This window comes from Callorhinus ursinus, unplaced genomic scaffold (genome assembly GCF_003265705.2).
Source record: "Callorhinus ursinus isolate GAN/ISIS: 27379988/994484 unplaced genomic scaffold, GSC_fseal_2.0 scaffold6, whole genome shotgun sequence".
Classification (NCBI taxonomy): Eukaryota; Metazoa; Chordata; class Mammalia; order Carnivora; family Otariidae; genus Callorhinus; species Callorhinus ursinus.
The window spans coordinates 7,243,331-7,258,025 of record NW_027397068.1 but is presented as its reverse complement, the minus strand read 5'-3'; the positions used below and the strand labels follow the sequence as shown (position 1 = coordinate 7,258,025).

The 14,695-nt window shown below is 41.8% G+C and overlaps 1 protein-coding gene across 1 annotated transcript in view; it reads left to right on the top strand.

Moving 5' to 3' along the window:
* The first annotated feature begins 2,263 nt into the window (after nt 1–2,263).
* TBX18 (T-box transcription factor 18) overlaps nt 2,264–14,695 on the top strand; it is a 29,371-nt gene continuing 16,939 nt past the window's right edge. The window contains exons 1-4 of the mRNA XM_025862107.2: nt 2,264–2,949; nt 4,088–4,292; nt 6,477–6,578; nt 9,635–9,806. Of these exons, the coding sequence (XP_025717892.1) occupies nt 2,643–2,949; nt 4,088–4,292; nt 6,477–6,578; nt 9,635–9,806 (786 nt within the window). The 5' untranslated portion in view covers nt 2,264–2,642. The remainder of the gene's footprint in view (nt 2,950–4,087; nt 4,293–6,476; nt 6,579–9,634; nt 9,807–14,695) is intronic.

Below are 14,695 nucleotides of genomic sequence, written 5' to 3'. Positions count from 1 at the left end.
ACGCTTCCTCCTGCCCTGGGCACCTAGCGCACACCTGGATTATTTGTAAGGGCCACGTTCAATCTGACATCCTGGGTGTCTGCGAGGCTCAGCTTTCCAGCTTGTAGTCTATGTGGACACAAGTACTCCGGTGTCTGTGGGTTCCGGGGTCTGCGCCCCTTTCTGCTCTGGGTAAAGGTGAAAGAGGAGGGAAAGAGGAGGCCTTTGAGTTGCATGATCCTGAGCGCGCCGTTGCAGGCTGTCTAGCCCCTTCTATATCAGTTTGAGCTGCAGAGCATGTAAATGGACAAGAACCCATCTACAAGGCAAGCTTCACGTCTGGAAAATGCGTTCGTCCCTGGCGGCCTCAGGTTTCTCAGGATGAGCCGCTCCTCGTCGGGCCCCTGGGCAGGTATAGACCTGAGGGTCCTGGTGACTCCACCCATAGCCCTCGCAGCCTTCTCCAAGGTCTCAAGGGCTGCCTGAAGGAGCTTCGCGTCACTGAGTCTGGGCCTGCAGCGAGGCGCTGGGACCTCGAAGGCTGCTGATGCGGGCTTCAGACGCCCAGCGCGCGGAGCTCGGGGAGCAGCCTCCAGGCCCGTTTGCACACACCCCCCCACCCCCACCTCCTTCCACTCCCACTCCCAGCCCAAGCCCTCCAGGTGGCCTCCTCTGCTCTCCTAGGCCTGCTTCCCCTTCCGCTAGGCTTCAAAAACCGGGTTTGCGCTTACATTTTAGGCTGTATTACCCGCCTGGGGCGCCCTCCGGGGTCTGCACAACTCCAGACTGTTTGCAAAGCCTTCTTTTACAAATGCAAAACATCTCCTTCCAGTTGAATCTGTTTCTCAAGAGTTTAAAAAGAGCCCTCTTCCTCGAGGGTGTTACCTAGGCGTTTTTGACTCAGGCAGCTGGGGCCCCGCGGGAGGCGAGTTCGTGGATGCCCGGGGCACCGCCTGCTCAGGTTCCGGCTCTTCTAGTTACCTCTCAGGAACGGCGCGTTCCCCCCGAGCAACGGTAAAAGGAACTCAGTCGCGAAGCTACTGCCTATCACTCTACTGAAAGCTTAGAGGGAAGTCAGAGGTAACAAGGAAGACTGCAGTTGTGGGGGTTGAATTGAGCGCGAGAAAAAAACAACCCTTTGTCGTGTCTTTTATACCAAAGATTTAAGAGTAATATGTATCAAAGTTTCTTCTACACTAGATTTGCTCTATTTACATCAAAACCATTTTGGGGGTTAATCCTGACCAAAAAAGTCGAGTTGAAACTATAAACTGTATGGATGCATGACTGGTGTTATTCAATTAAAACGCGTTTTTTTTTTTTAATTTTGCTGTAAAGAAACAAGTTGGCTCTTTAAAAGCCTGAGGAAAGAAGTGGCAAATTGTTTAAAGCAGGACAAATATGGAGCTAGGTTAAATCATAGAGATATTTTTTAAAAACCGCAATGGAAATTTTATTGTATCTTAAAACATTTCACCTTGCGAAGTTTTTAGGAGATTTAAAAGCTAAATCTTAATCACTGAAGACATGCAGGATTAAAATCCCACGATTTAACGTTTTAAAATTATCATGCTTTGAAAGGAAAGGGAGGCTCTGAAAAGGGCGTACTTTTACAGACTAGTAAATATGGGGGACTGAGCGATAATGTAAAATTTTGCTCCCCTAAATATAAAGGATTTAAATATGCCTTGATTTCCCACACCCTCCCCAAGAAAAAGCGACTAAGTAAAACATAAGCATAAATAAATAAGCAAGTCTAACGCCATTCGTGGCAGAGTGGGCGCTACTAAATACAGGGATGTTTAAATGAGAAAAGACGGGCCTGGTGGCTGTGACTTGTCCCCACTCAAAAATGTTCGGAGTTGTAGCAATATTAAGTGATAAGGGAGTGGGACTGGAGTTTAAAGTTTCTTGGAAGATTCTTGATATTCTAACTTGGTGATACCTCGCTTTAAGGCCAGGAGCCTCACCCTTTCCTGGCCTGGGTGAGGAAAACTAGAGACGGGGATGTGGCAGCCAGAGAGACTGACCGGGTTCAGCGCCCGGGCTGGCACTTCCAAGCCAGACGGCGGCGCTTTTCTCTCTCTCTCCCTCTCTCACTTTTTCTGAGACCTTGTAAGGAAGTGGGCGTGGATTGCGCTCAGTCGGCGCCACCTGATTGGCTGGACTTCCCGGTGATTGACAGGGCCCCAGACTCCACCCCCGCCGCTTTATTGACACTAATGAGCAAGTTCTTCCCACCGCTCTCCTGCCTGTAAGTGCTGACAGATCAAGGCAACAAATTTCAATTACAATCCCTAATTTGTGTCCGCAGAGTGTTTTTTACCCATGTTAGTCCTCTCTGGCGCATCAGTCGAAGCAGATCTTGGAGCAGCAGGAGGAGGTGGAGGGGGTGGGAACGAAGGAGTGCATCAGTGAGAGAGCGCGCGCGAGAGACTGAGGGAAGGAAACTTGGCGGGCGCGTCGCTGGTTCCTCGGATCCCAACACAAGCGAGAAAGAGGAAACGCCAAATTTGTTTTTGCCCGCGGCAGGGAAGGGGCCAGATCGGCCTGCGGGAGGCCCTGAGAGTCGTTCAAATTTTGGTGGGGGAGTAGAGCGAGTGTGTGTGTGTGCCCGCTTGAGTGTATGTGCGTGAGGGGCGGGCGGGCGCCAGGCGGCGGGGATGGCCGAGAAGCGGAGGGGCTCGCCGTGCAGCATGCTAAGCCTTAAGGCGCACGCCTTCTCGGTGGAGGCGCTGATAGGCGCCGAGAAGCAGCAACAGCTTCAGAAGAAGCGACGAAAGCTGGGCGCGGAAGAGGCAGCCGGGGCCGTAGATGACGGAAGCTGCAGCCGCGCCGGTGGCGCGGGTGAAAAGGGCTCCTCCGAGGGAGACGAAGGCGCTGCACTCCCGCCACCGGCTGGGGCGGCATCTGGACCCGGCCGGAGCTGCGCAGACCTGGAACGGAGCTGCGGCTCCCGCGGAGCCGCGGGTGAGTCGGCCCTTTCCCGCCCAACTTCCCGGCGCGTCCCTCCGGGTCCGCGGGGAACCTGAACTGCGAGTTAAGGGCGCGCGCGCGCGCGGTGCCCCTCCGTGCCTGAGGCAATTCAGCCACCAGCGCTTTGGCCTTGGGTGTCGGGGCGCGAAGCTCGCAGCCGCCCTGGCCGCTCTCGCCGCTCAACTCAGGTCGCCCTCCAGACGGTTAAAATGCAGCTCCTAGCCCCGCTTCTCAGGCTGCCGCCGCCCACTTGGCGACCCGCGTCTTCGGCCGCAGCTCTTTGCGGCTCTCCGCGGTGCAGGTCTGTGCCTTCCGCATCTGCCTCCCTTGGGGTTCCAGCCAATGGGTGCTCTTTTTTCTTTCCTAACTTTTAAAAGCAAGGGGGTGGGGGGAGCGACGGCATAACCCCCCCGAAACCGGAACGAATGCCCTAAACAGTTTGGGCAAACCAGGAAGAGGGCGGCGTATTTGCAAACGTGGTTTCGCGAGGGGTAGCTGAGCCCTTCCCTTCCCCTCTGGATTCCCTCTGCCGAGGCCGTCGGCCACCGTGAGCTTGCTTTTCGCGCTCTTCTCGTCCCTTCGCTGCTTGGCTAAGGGAGCTCAGGGCGGTCGGGGAGTTTGGCGGGAGCCGAGGCTGAAGAGCTTTCTTAGAGGATGCCTCCGCCTGGGCCCAAAGCGAGGGGCCTCGGACCCCTAACGCTAAAGGAGGCCCAGGCACTTCGGACCAGGGACACCGACGCCAGGCGGTTTTGCTGCGTGCGTTTTGGGTCGCGGGTGTGTCGGGGTCTGCAGAGGGACTCTGGACTCGGGAACCTATCTCAGGCTCAGTCGGGCACGTATCCTAGACCCCCGCGGCGGCGCGAAACTTATTTGGGGCCTTGACCTGGCGGAGGCCGGGAGGGAGGGGTGAACGCGGCCCTCTTGCCTCTGCGGGACTCGGTCCTTGGAGGCCTCGCTCCGTCGAGTCCCTTTGGCGGGCAGAGCGGGTGTTAAAAGAATCCGAAGGCACGAAACTTCCCCCTTTTCTCCTGGACCTTTTCGTCTCCCCAGCCGCCCTCCGGGGGTCAGTCTCCCCATCCGACTTCCTCTCTCAAGCCCTCACCGTTACCCCTCTTTGCCCTTTGCTGCCCAGGCGGCTGTGAGGACGGCTTCCTGCAGGGCGCTTCCCCGCTGGCGTCCCCGGGAGGATCCCCGAAGGGGTCCCCGTCGCCCTCCCTGGCACGGCCGGGAACCCCGCTGCCCTCGCCGCAGGCCCCGCGGGTGGATCTGCAGGGAGCAGAGCTCTGGAAGCGCTTTCACGAGATCGGCACAGAGATGATCATCACCAAGGCGGGCAGGTAAAGGGCGATCTGTCGCCAACGCCCGGGCCCTGGCCTCACCCTACCCCTTGATGGGTTAGGAAGGAGAAGGGCCTGCAGAGCTGTGGAGTCTCTGGTTAGCATTTTTGTGCAGACAAGACAAGGCCCGGGTTGTGGTTCACTTTTGAGACTGGCTTTGCCTGCCTATACCGGAGTGCGGTCGGTGAGGGACACAGCCCCGCCGCCCTCTTGGATGTTAGGGAAAAATCCCCGTCGCCGCCTATGCGGCTGCGGCAGCGGCTGCGGGTGATACTCTGTGTGCTGGGTAGTTAGAGATTCGTGGTTATGTATACATCTGTCCAGGCATGTTTTTAGGCTCTAGTTATCGTTTCTGGAACTACTGAACAGATGACTTCCCTTAACCCCCCTTAAAAAAAAAAAAAGACAACGCAGTTTACTCTTTAGAAAACTATGATTTGTTTTTTTTTTAGATTCCAGACTTCCAGGCTGGTTCTTTATCAAAAGATTTCCTAGCAATGTAAGAACGTGATGTTTTGTACTATTTTGATATTATACTAGAATGAAAAGTTACTGGAATCATCAGTAATACATGTATAATCCCTGAAAAAATAATTACCCGTTTTTTAAAAACCATTCTGATTGTAGATCCAGTTACGTGGTTATATATATATATATATTTTTTCTAAATGAAATCCAACACATTCATCTAAATTTGCTGAAGAATACTAAAAAAAATTGTAAGAAGTTACATGTATTTTTTGAAAGTGTGAAATTTGCACATCCATTAGTTAGTAAAATAAATAGATTTGTTGGCCAGATACTGTTAATTTGAAGGAAGCACAGAAATATTTGCATTTTAAAGTTTTCAGTTCATTTAGTGCAATGAAATCTATCAATAATATCTTCCTTAAAAGGAACTTTAAAAAAGCACAGAAACTCTTTCAGGGAATACACATGGCAAAAACCTGGATAGCATAAAAGTATCCAAACTTATTAGAAATTACAAAAACATATTTTATTGAATCCATATGCTACCTTCTACATTTTCACAGAGCTTTTATTAATGATCCAAATTCAGTCTTCAACAACACAAAGCAACAGTTGTCTTATAAAGGATGTAGTTAAAGACCTTTACTCTTTATCTTACAGGTGCACTGAAATAACACTAAAACAGCAGCATATTAAACTGTTCTCATGCCTAGTTAGGAATAATGGACTTTCTTTTCTCTGGAAGTGGTCTTTAATGGCATTATTGTTAAAGAAAAAATTTTTGGTAAATAACAGTGCTAAAATTTGTGTTACAAGGTTAAATTAGCAAAAATTAGATTAACTGGAAGGGTCCTAGACATAAATCATTAGATGAAAGTTAAAAAAAAAAAGAACTGCTCTATTTGTTTTTCATCTACAATAATTTGCTGTTATATTCTTGCTACTGTGTCCTTTTTTTAAAAGATAGCCTAGTGTACTTCAGTATCTCCTTTGATATGCATCTCTGGGAAGCCTAAAGAAATGCAGATTTTCATTTGTTTTAATTAGTGAAGTTTTGAGTAAGTGTGGTTAAATAAGAGTATTTCCAGTGTATAGTGGGGGAAGGAATGATTTGGTAAATATACATTGTGTTTAGTTTCTGCTTTCAATAAAGAAGTTTTACTATACCTTTCAAATTTAGAGCAACTTTTGCACTTCACCTTTACCATGCTGCAGACAGGAAGTCCTGTCTCAATAAAGAACATATTGTTTGGTTATAGCATGGCACATTGGCTCCTTGTGGTTTTTTATAACCCTTTTAAAATTTCACATTATAATATATTTTATCACTTGTACAAATTCAAATTTTCTCTTTCTACCTTCGGAACATTTTTGTCATTTGCATTATTAAAGTAAATATGCTCATTGATTGTTATTTAAAAAATAAACTGCTTTTTTTAGTGCTATTACTCCTTCAGTGTACAATTCTTTTCCTTTTAGCTGTAGTGACATTTCAGTAAACAACAGTGCACGACAGGGTACAACAAATTACATTTAAAAGCCTCAGTTTTGCTATGTCCTGTATTCTGATTCTTTGAATTAATGTTATCAAAGTGAACGCTATAAATTTGTCCATATGAAAAACAGAGAGGTTTCTTCGCTTATTCGTTCTCCATGCTTAATTACAAACAAAAACAAAACCCATACCCTGTTTCCTCCCCTCCATATGCATAGGCGCATGTTTCCAGCAATGAGAGTGAAGATCTCAGGACTGGATCCTCACCAGCAGTATTACATTGCCATGGATATTGTGCCAGTGGACAACAAAAGATACAGGTACCGTGATCAGATGGATACAGCAGGATTAAGAATACACTAGGATTTTACAGGCTGTGCCTGTTTCATCTGTGAGGACTGTGATGTTTGTTTCCAGAAGCCTGTAGAATTTCTAGATCTATAACCCAACTCCCCGACAGTTCCAGGAGACCGGGCGGTGCCTTCTCTTGCAGTAAATGTGGAAACTTAATTTTTGTTTTGCTTTTAGCAGAAACAGAAATGTCCTTTAAGTATTGAGAACTTAAAATAGGGACGAGTTTAGGGTTGCTAAACTGTGTCTTTTATAATGATTCCCTTTTCAATTAGAATTTGAGAGGAAATGTTAAGTTTGTAGGTATAGGTAATATTCAACGAAATGTTTCATTTCCTTTGTGATTATTTTGAGCTTTACATAAATTCCCTTTTTCTTGTTGTACTCAAAATCATAACTGTTGGCAGGCTTTTTCCCTTTAATTTTAGGAAATTATTGAATTTAGAAAAATAAAATCTCATAATTCATTAGGATGTTAGGACATCTTTAAACTGGTAATGAATTTGTTAATTTACTGTTGTTTTTGGTTAGTAGTTAACACAGTAGATTAAAAAAATATTGTAAGATTTAGATTTTGAAAGAGGGTATAATACCTGGATATCAAGTAAGGTTGGAAAAAATACATTCTTCAGTTTCAAACCAACCTTTGCTCTTTTTCTTTGGCAAATCAGCAGTTTTCAGTGGACAATGCTTTCTACTTTCCTGAGGAGTTAAAAATGCTAACATTTGAAAAAGGAAATTTTGAGTAGAAGACCAGAAGATGCTTGCTTTAAAATTTTGGTCTTGTTTCTATTTTTTTTTTTTTACTTTTTATAAACAGCTAGAGTACTTAGTAAGTTTTTAAATGAAGTCAGATTTGGTTTTTATCGCTTTTTAAAACTTAGGGAAGTACTTTTTTGAAACAGGCTTACCAGTGTCAGAAGTATTCAGATTTAATTAGTACAGGCACATACGGATTACTAAAAAAATGGGTAATAAAAAAGACAGTTTTATTGTTTTGTTTTGTATTACATTGCTTATTTTAATTAAATAACTCATTAGAGAGTTTGCTAAAATTATCTACTACATGGTAGAAACTAGAAGGCACTGTTTATTCTTTAAATATACTTGGTTAAAAATCCATATTCTAATTTGGGTTTTGTGTTGAGAAAGATAGTGTAATTCTTAATGGGCTTAGAAATTATTCCTTTTTCTTCCAAATTTCTCTCCTATTTCTCCAAATATCTTTCATGTATTTTGGGTGGTTTATTTTACTTAGTTGATTCTTATTCTCACATAAAGCAAGAAAAATTTCAAGTATTGGTATTAAGATGTCAAATTTTAAAAGATCAAACTGTTAATCATAAATTTGTTTTTCACTTATAATGCTTCCCAAGAAATTTGGTTTTCGTAATTATATTTAGAATGTTTCACAGAGAATATGTAACATGTAACATTTATTATCTTGGTGGGTGTGGATTTTTGAACTATTGGATATGCGTACTTTTCTAGGTTTTAATAGAGCATATTACTGTTTATTTTGGGAGTAACTATAGTGCAGTTTTTTTCTTGCATTTCTAAGGTTTGCATTTTATTTTCTAACTTTTAGCAGTAGTAGAAAAAGATTTTGGCTTATTCTCTGCTGTCAAAGAGTGGTTATTTGGTCAAATTCAAAATGCTTGTGATTTATTGTGATGCAAATTTAATATTCACAGAAGCCCATGCACTTAGGAACTTATTTACTGAAATTACGCTATACCAATTCAGGGAAGTTTTGAAAAAATTATTCTTAATTTTGTGATTATGTATTTTTTCCCCAAGGAAAGGAATTAAAGAATAGAAGGCATATTGAGCTCAAAAGAGAATGAAATATGTGACGTTAGTTGAAACAGAGGGCCTCACCAGAGATGTTATGAAAATGTTTCATGCTATTTTTAAAAGAAATTTGCATACTCCACAGGTAGAATTCTCTGAGACTATCCACAAATTATTGCTTTAAATTGTATGTCATATTTTAAGAAACTAATGGAAGGAAAACACCTAAGTATATAATTTCATTTTATACCCTTTTCTAAGTGAATCATGATATACTAGTTTCTAGTTTTTGGATTAGTGAATTTTAAATTAACAATTAATAAATGATAACCTGAATATAGGATGAAATATTATGATATTACCTGAAACATTGTTATTTAAATGTATCATTCTTATAGAGTCAGTGTATCTGACATATATAAGCAAACAGAAGAGGACGCTTGGTCCCTTAATTAGAAAAATAATATTAATTAGATATACGCTCATTTTCAAAATTTGATAAATATTTTCATTAGCGGTGTTTGCAAACTAAGGAATTTTCTTATAAAGTTTGGAAAAGAAAAATTAGGAGATAAAGACTTTTTTTATTATACAAAAATTTTAAGTTAAACTTAATACATTATCTGTAATTTTTAGTTTAATAGAATTAGAAAAATATTCTAAATGATCATAGCTAAAACTCTTTTTCTAAGAAAATAAAAGTTATGGAACTTTTGACAATTTCCCCTTGCCTTTCTACCATCTACGTAATCCGTCTCTACATTGCCTAAAATGGGAAATGGTCTTAAAGGAAGTGGGATACTTTAAGTTATAACTCTCAAGTATTTTTGAGATTTACTTAAAGGTGAGCTTGACAACTTTAAGCTTGACAACAGTAGTTTCTTCATGTCAATTGAATATCCAGATGTAAAATGGAAAATATCAGAATACAGATGGAATGTCTAATGTGAATAAATGTGATTCATAAGAATTAAGATACTTGAATTTAGGGGGGTGATAATGTGCATAAATCCTTAACACATCACTTACTCTGAGAGGTCAATAGGCCACTGCTGCCTCAGAGAGTTTTTGAAAAGTGCTTGAAATCTTATTTTATGTGTATTGGATGTAAAGAGTAAATTGTTGTTTTTTAGACTTAAAAATGAAAGATACACAGTTTGTCTGATTCGACGGACTTGGAAATTCCAAGAAAACAATAGTCTGTATACTGAGCCTTGTCATTGCCTTCTAGGTATGTTTACCACAGCTCTAAATGGATGGTGGCGGGTAATGCTGACTCCCCTGTGCCCCCACGGGTGTACATCCATCCAGACTCACCTGCCTCAGGAGAGACTTGGATGAGACAAGTGATCAGCTTTGACAAGCTGAAGCTCACCAACAATGAACTGGATGACCAAGGCCATGTGAGTAGATGGCTTCCCTAATGGGCCACCATGGGGTGGTGTAGCCACATCTATACTGTGTCTGACTGAAGGGCATGAATTTCTCTCCAAAGCTGATCAGCATGTGTCTAATCTTTGCAAAACCAAGGTTATATTTGCATCAGAGACTATGCCTGTTGCCTGAAGCGTATCCTATGAAATATTTAATAGGTTAAAACTAGGTATTGCATTTGTATTGAAATGATAGAATCTCAGGGAGCCATTTTAGCCAAAACATTTGTTTGAAACACTATGAGGTGCTAATTATTATGCTCTGAATGTGAATACTAGGGAGTTGGGTTAACAGGGATAATGGTTTATTGTGTCCTGCCTGGATTCAGCTCTTTTCCCAGTTGAAGCTTATTGCTTCTCAGTAATGGTTCAGGCTTACAGGAGTTGTGTATTCCATCTGCAAGTTCCCACTTGTTTTGTAATAGCATCTAATGTGTCAAAATATGTTACAACAACAATTCCTTTTAGTCTTAAAACTGCTGAAACATGATGCGTAAGTCAAAGTCAGTCATTCCAATAATATAGTGATTTTTAACACCTTATTGTTACGCAGTATTGTTCCTAGGCCAGATTTCTACGTTATTATTTTAATAAATAAGTAACTCTGGATACATGCTGATTTCCATCATAAGCTAGCATTTCTATTAGGTTTTTGTTATTTGAGAAGGTTTTGATTGAGGCAGGATTGAAATGCCTTTTGAAGAGTACATCATACATGCCAACTAGTTCATTTCTCAAAGGGTGACCTAAAGAGTATATTTATAAGCAAATCTTTTTTTTTTTTAAGATCTTTTATTTATTTATTTGACAGAGAGAGAGAGACTGCGAGAGAGGGAACACAAGCAGGGGGAGTGGGAGAGGGAGAAGCAGGCTTCCCGCAGAGCAGGGAGCCCTATGCGGGGCTCAATCGCAGGACCCTGGCATCAGGACCTGAGCCAAAGGCAGACGCTTAACAACTGAGCCACCCAGGCACCCCTATAAGCAAATCTTTTAAAACAAAAATGCAAACTGTCATAAACTAGTAACACAGTTATGATGGGAAATGATTTGCAAGTTGCTAGGCAGTATCTTAAGCAATTGACCTTAATAAAAACATTCAAGTATAAATTTTATTGTGGTACAAATTCAGTATCTAGATTTTTAAGATATATCTATCTTACATTGCTTTTGTTTGTTTGTTGCCTTTTATGATTTAAAACAAAATCAAATAAGTATCATAGTATATTTCATTTCTGAATCCAACTTCATGCCCTGTATTTTAGTGCATTACTTCATTTCTGTTCTTTTTATTCTTTATGTACACAGTCAAGTAGTTACAGTTATTTTTCACTTGACTTCAGGGAAGGAACACTAGTTTCTACTGTCTCATTGAGGGCACTGGCTGAAATTTTGCCAGCACATTCATTGAGGGGTCTTTTGTTTTTGGAGTAGAAAATTTAAAAATAATGCCATTAAGCGTGACTTGTTTTCAAAAGCTTAAATATCCTCTACTTTTCTGAGTTCTACAGTTTGAGAACATATCTTTTAAAGAGACAACTGGGTCTAAAAACTATACACTATCATATATAAGGTACACTTCTTTAAATAATTTAAATCTGGGTGCCTGGGTGGCTCAGTCAGTTGAGCATCTATCTGCCTTCGGCTCAGGTCATGATCTCAGGGTTCTGGGATCGAGCCCCAGGTCAGGCTCCCTGCTCAGCGGGGAGTCTGCTTCTCCGTCTCCCTCTGCTTATGCTCTCTCTCTGTCAAATAAATAAATAAAATCTTTAAAAAAATTAAATACATACAGAAATAAATAATTTAAATCAATGTGGTCACTTTCTAATTCTAATTCTTTCAGATGAAATTATTGGCTTTATATATAATACTCAATATATCTGTAATATTTGTATAGATAATTTGTTTCTATAATTTTAACTTTGTAATTTCACTAGACTTTATGTAAAACAGTATTTTCTAGAGGAACAGAGCCAGTAGAATGTGTATAAATATATACATAGAGGTTTATTTAAGGAATTGGCTCACATGATTGTGGGGGCTAGTAGGTCCCAGATCTACAGAGCAGGCCAGCAGGCTGGGGACCCAGGGAAGAGTTGATGTTACATCTCAAGCTTGAAGGTGCTCTCAAAGAAGAATTCCTTCTTCCTCAGGGGATCTCAGTCTGTTTTTCTTAAGGCCTTCAAGTGATTGGATAAAAGCCCACCCACATTATGGAGAGTACTTTCCTTTATTCAGAGTCTACTGATTTAAATGTTAACCTCATCTAGGAACACCTAGGGGACTCAACTGGTTGAGCAACTGACTCTTGATTTTGGCTCAGGTCCTGATCTCAGGGCTGTGAGATTGAGCCCTGCATTGGGCTCTGCACTCAGTGCAGAATCTGCTTGAGGTTCTGTCTCTCCCTCTCCCCCCCACCTGCTTACAAGCTCACTCTCTCTCTGTCTCTCTGAAATAAATGAATAAATAATATAAAAAATTAATGTTAACCTCATCTAAAAAATACCTTCATAGCAACACCCAGACTGATGTTTGCCCTAATACCTGGATAACATGGCCTAGCCAAGTTAACACATAAAATTAATGAGCACGCAGAATTTATTTAAACACAAAAGAATACATTGCAAATTGAAATTCAGTTGTTTATGCCTAAATAATCATAATATTTCACTTTTAGAAAAAATGAAAAACATAACAGAAAACAGGCAAAACCTAGAGAAATGTGTCATCTATCAGTTAAATTTTTCTTTTAAGGTTGTGGCACAGGACACAGGATGTAATACTTTAATACAGGGAGGTAATTAATGAGTGTGGAAACAAAGAGAAAGATATATACCTGTCCATTTTGGAAGCAAGAAAATTGCTTGGTAAAAATGTATGAATCAGTTGATACTAGAGGAGAATATAGGAGAAAAAAATGCTCTTTTCCATTATTTATTTAAAAAATATATTTTTTAAGACTTTGTAAAATGTAGTGTAACATAAAAAGCCATAGTCTCTGCCTTCAGTGATCTGGCCTAGATGGGGAGAGAAGACGTACACACAGATAATCATGCTGTTGGCTCAGAGAAGTACAGACACCACATGATTCCAGCCAGGAGAGATTGGGAAGGTTTCATGAGGATCGTGTCTATTGTATTTATTTACTCAGTTTGATGACCTCAAATGAGGTTAGTTCAAGATTAGGAATTCTTTTCTTAGTCCATTGTTGTTGTGATTCAGCATCTAGGAAGACAGTAGTACCATTATAGTGGGACTTTCTAATTCAGTTTCATCATTTCTTGATACAGAGACCTCTCAGGGACTCACCCCTCTACCATCATGTGGTTGAGGTTCTCCTGCCCCCAAAATCTAAAGGAAGTGACGCTAATTTCTAATTAATCAAGCTGTAGAGTTAAATGAGAGGTGATTTTCTAATTTACTTTCTAACTTGCTTTCTTATTTTTTTTTTGGCCTCTCAGTTCCAATTTTACTCTGTGAAAGGTATATAAGCATTCAACGTAGTATCCTGAGAACTGCATGTATGACTTGGGACTTTTATTAAACACGGTGTGTTTAATATAGGAATCATATCCTCACAGGGCTGTGGCTGGACCTAGACCTGTATGAGACATGAAATTATATGCCATTGGGTTTTCCTCAATGTGACTTCATCTTCCCAAATACAGGGATTGTTTAGAGAGAAATATTGGTGAGAATCTAGAGTGGAATGTCCTACCACTCCACAACTAATCTTTGAATGTTGTAAAGACTTTATAATCTCTACTTACTCCTTCGGGAATCTGTAGTCAGCTTTATGTTCGATTATATACAATCTAAGACTGGTGCTTGGGCTACCAATGTGCAAATGGTTAGCATGCTTGGGTAAGATACTTCCTTCCCATCCTGTGCATGTTTCCCTACTCATCTGGAATTTGTTATCTGGAGGGAAACATTTAGATGAGCATTTCCCTAAAAAATTAGAGGGGCACCTGGGTGGCTCAGTCGGTTAAGTGGCCAGCTCTTCATTTTGGCTCAGGTCATGATCTCAGGGTTGTGAGATCAAGCCTCACCTTGAGGGGGGGGGGTCTACGCTCAGCAGGGAGTCTTCTTGGGATTCTGTCTCCCTCTTGCTCCTGTTCTCTCTTTCTCTCAAATAAATAAATCTTTAAAAAACTAGAAGACATTTAACAGGTAATGGTGCCTTTAAACCTTGGCAGGACTCATACCCACAGTGCTGGGGTGCTTTGGAAGGAAGCATGGCCAGTCTGCCAGAGTCAGGGGACCTGTGGAGAATCTCTTTCTCAGCTGCTGAGGAGTCAGTGACATAGAGTCACCCTAGCTCTAAGTTTGTCCTCACCCTCTTCACATTTCTGCTTGAGAATCAGGTGGGGAGGCAAGGTGTTACAGGGGAGATTGCCAAGGTCTCCCTGTTGGAAGGAACTTGCAACAGCTTGGAGATCCAACATGTTCATGTTCATGAGCGTGCCAGTTTGGCTCTCTGAGGCTTGGTTTTCTCATGTGTTGTTAGAACCAGAGAATTTTGAGTGAATCAGATGAGCTGATGAACTTGAAAGTACATGTGTATAAGGAGTGTTTCATAGACCGTGTGTGTGAAACAAAACCAAGGCCATCTTGCTATGGAGCTTGTGATCTGGTGTTACTGTCTTGACCCCTACCATTTATAGTGAGTCAGTACCAGGTGTCATCAGTAATGCAGGGAGCCAAGGATCTGCTCCTCCTTGGCCCTTTGCTTGACTTGTTCCAGCACTGGCATTTAGGTCATCTAGAAAATTTCCAGAGTGAGCAGGTAATGTTTCCTTATTGAGCTGTTCTGTAAGGCACAGCTGGCTTTTCTGTCAACTTCAGGCACTGTAGGCCCT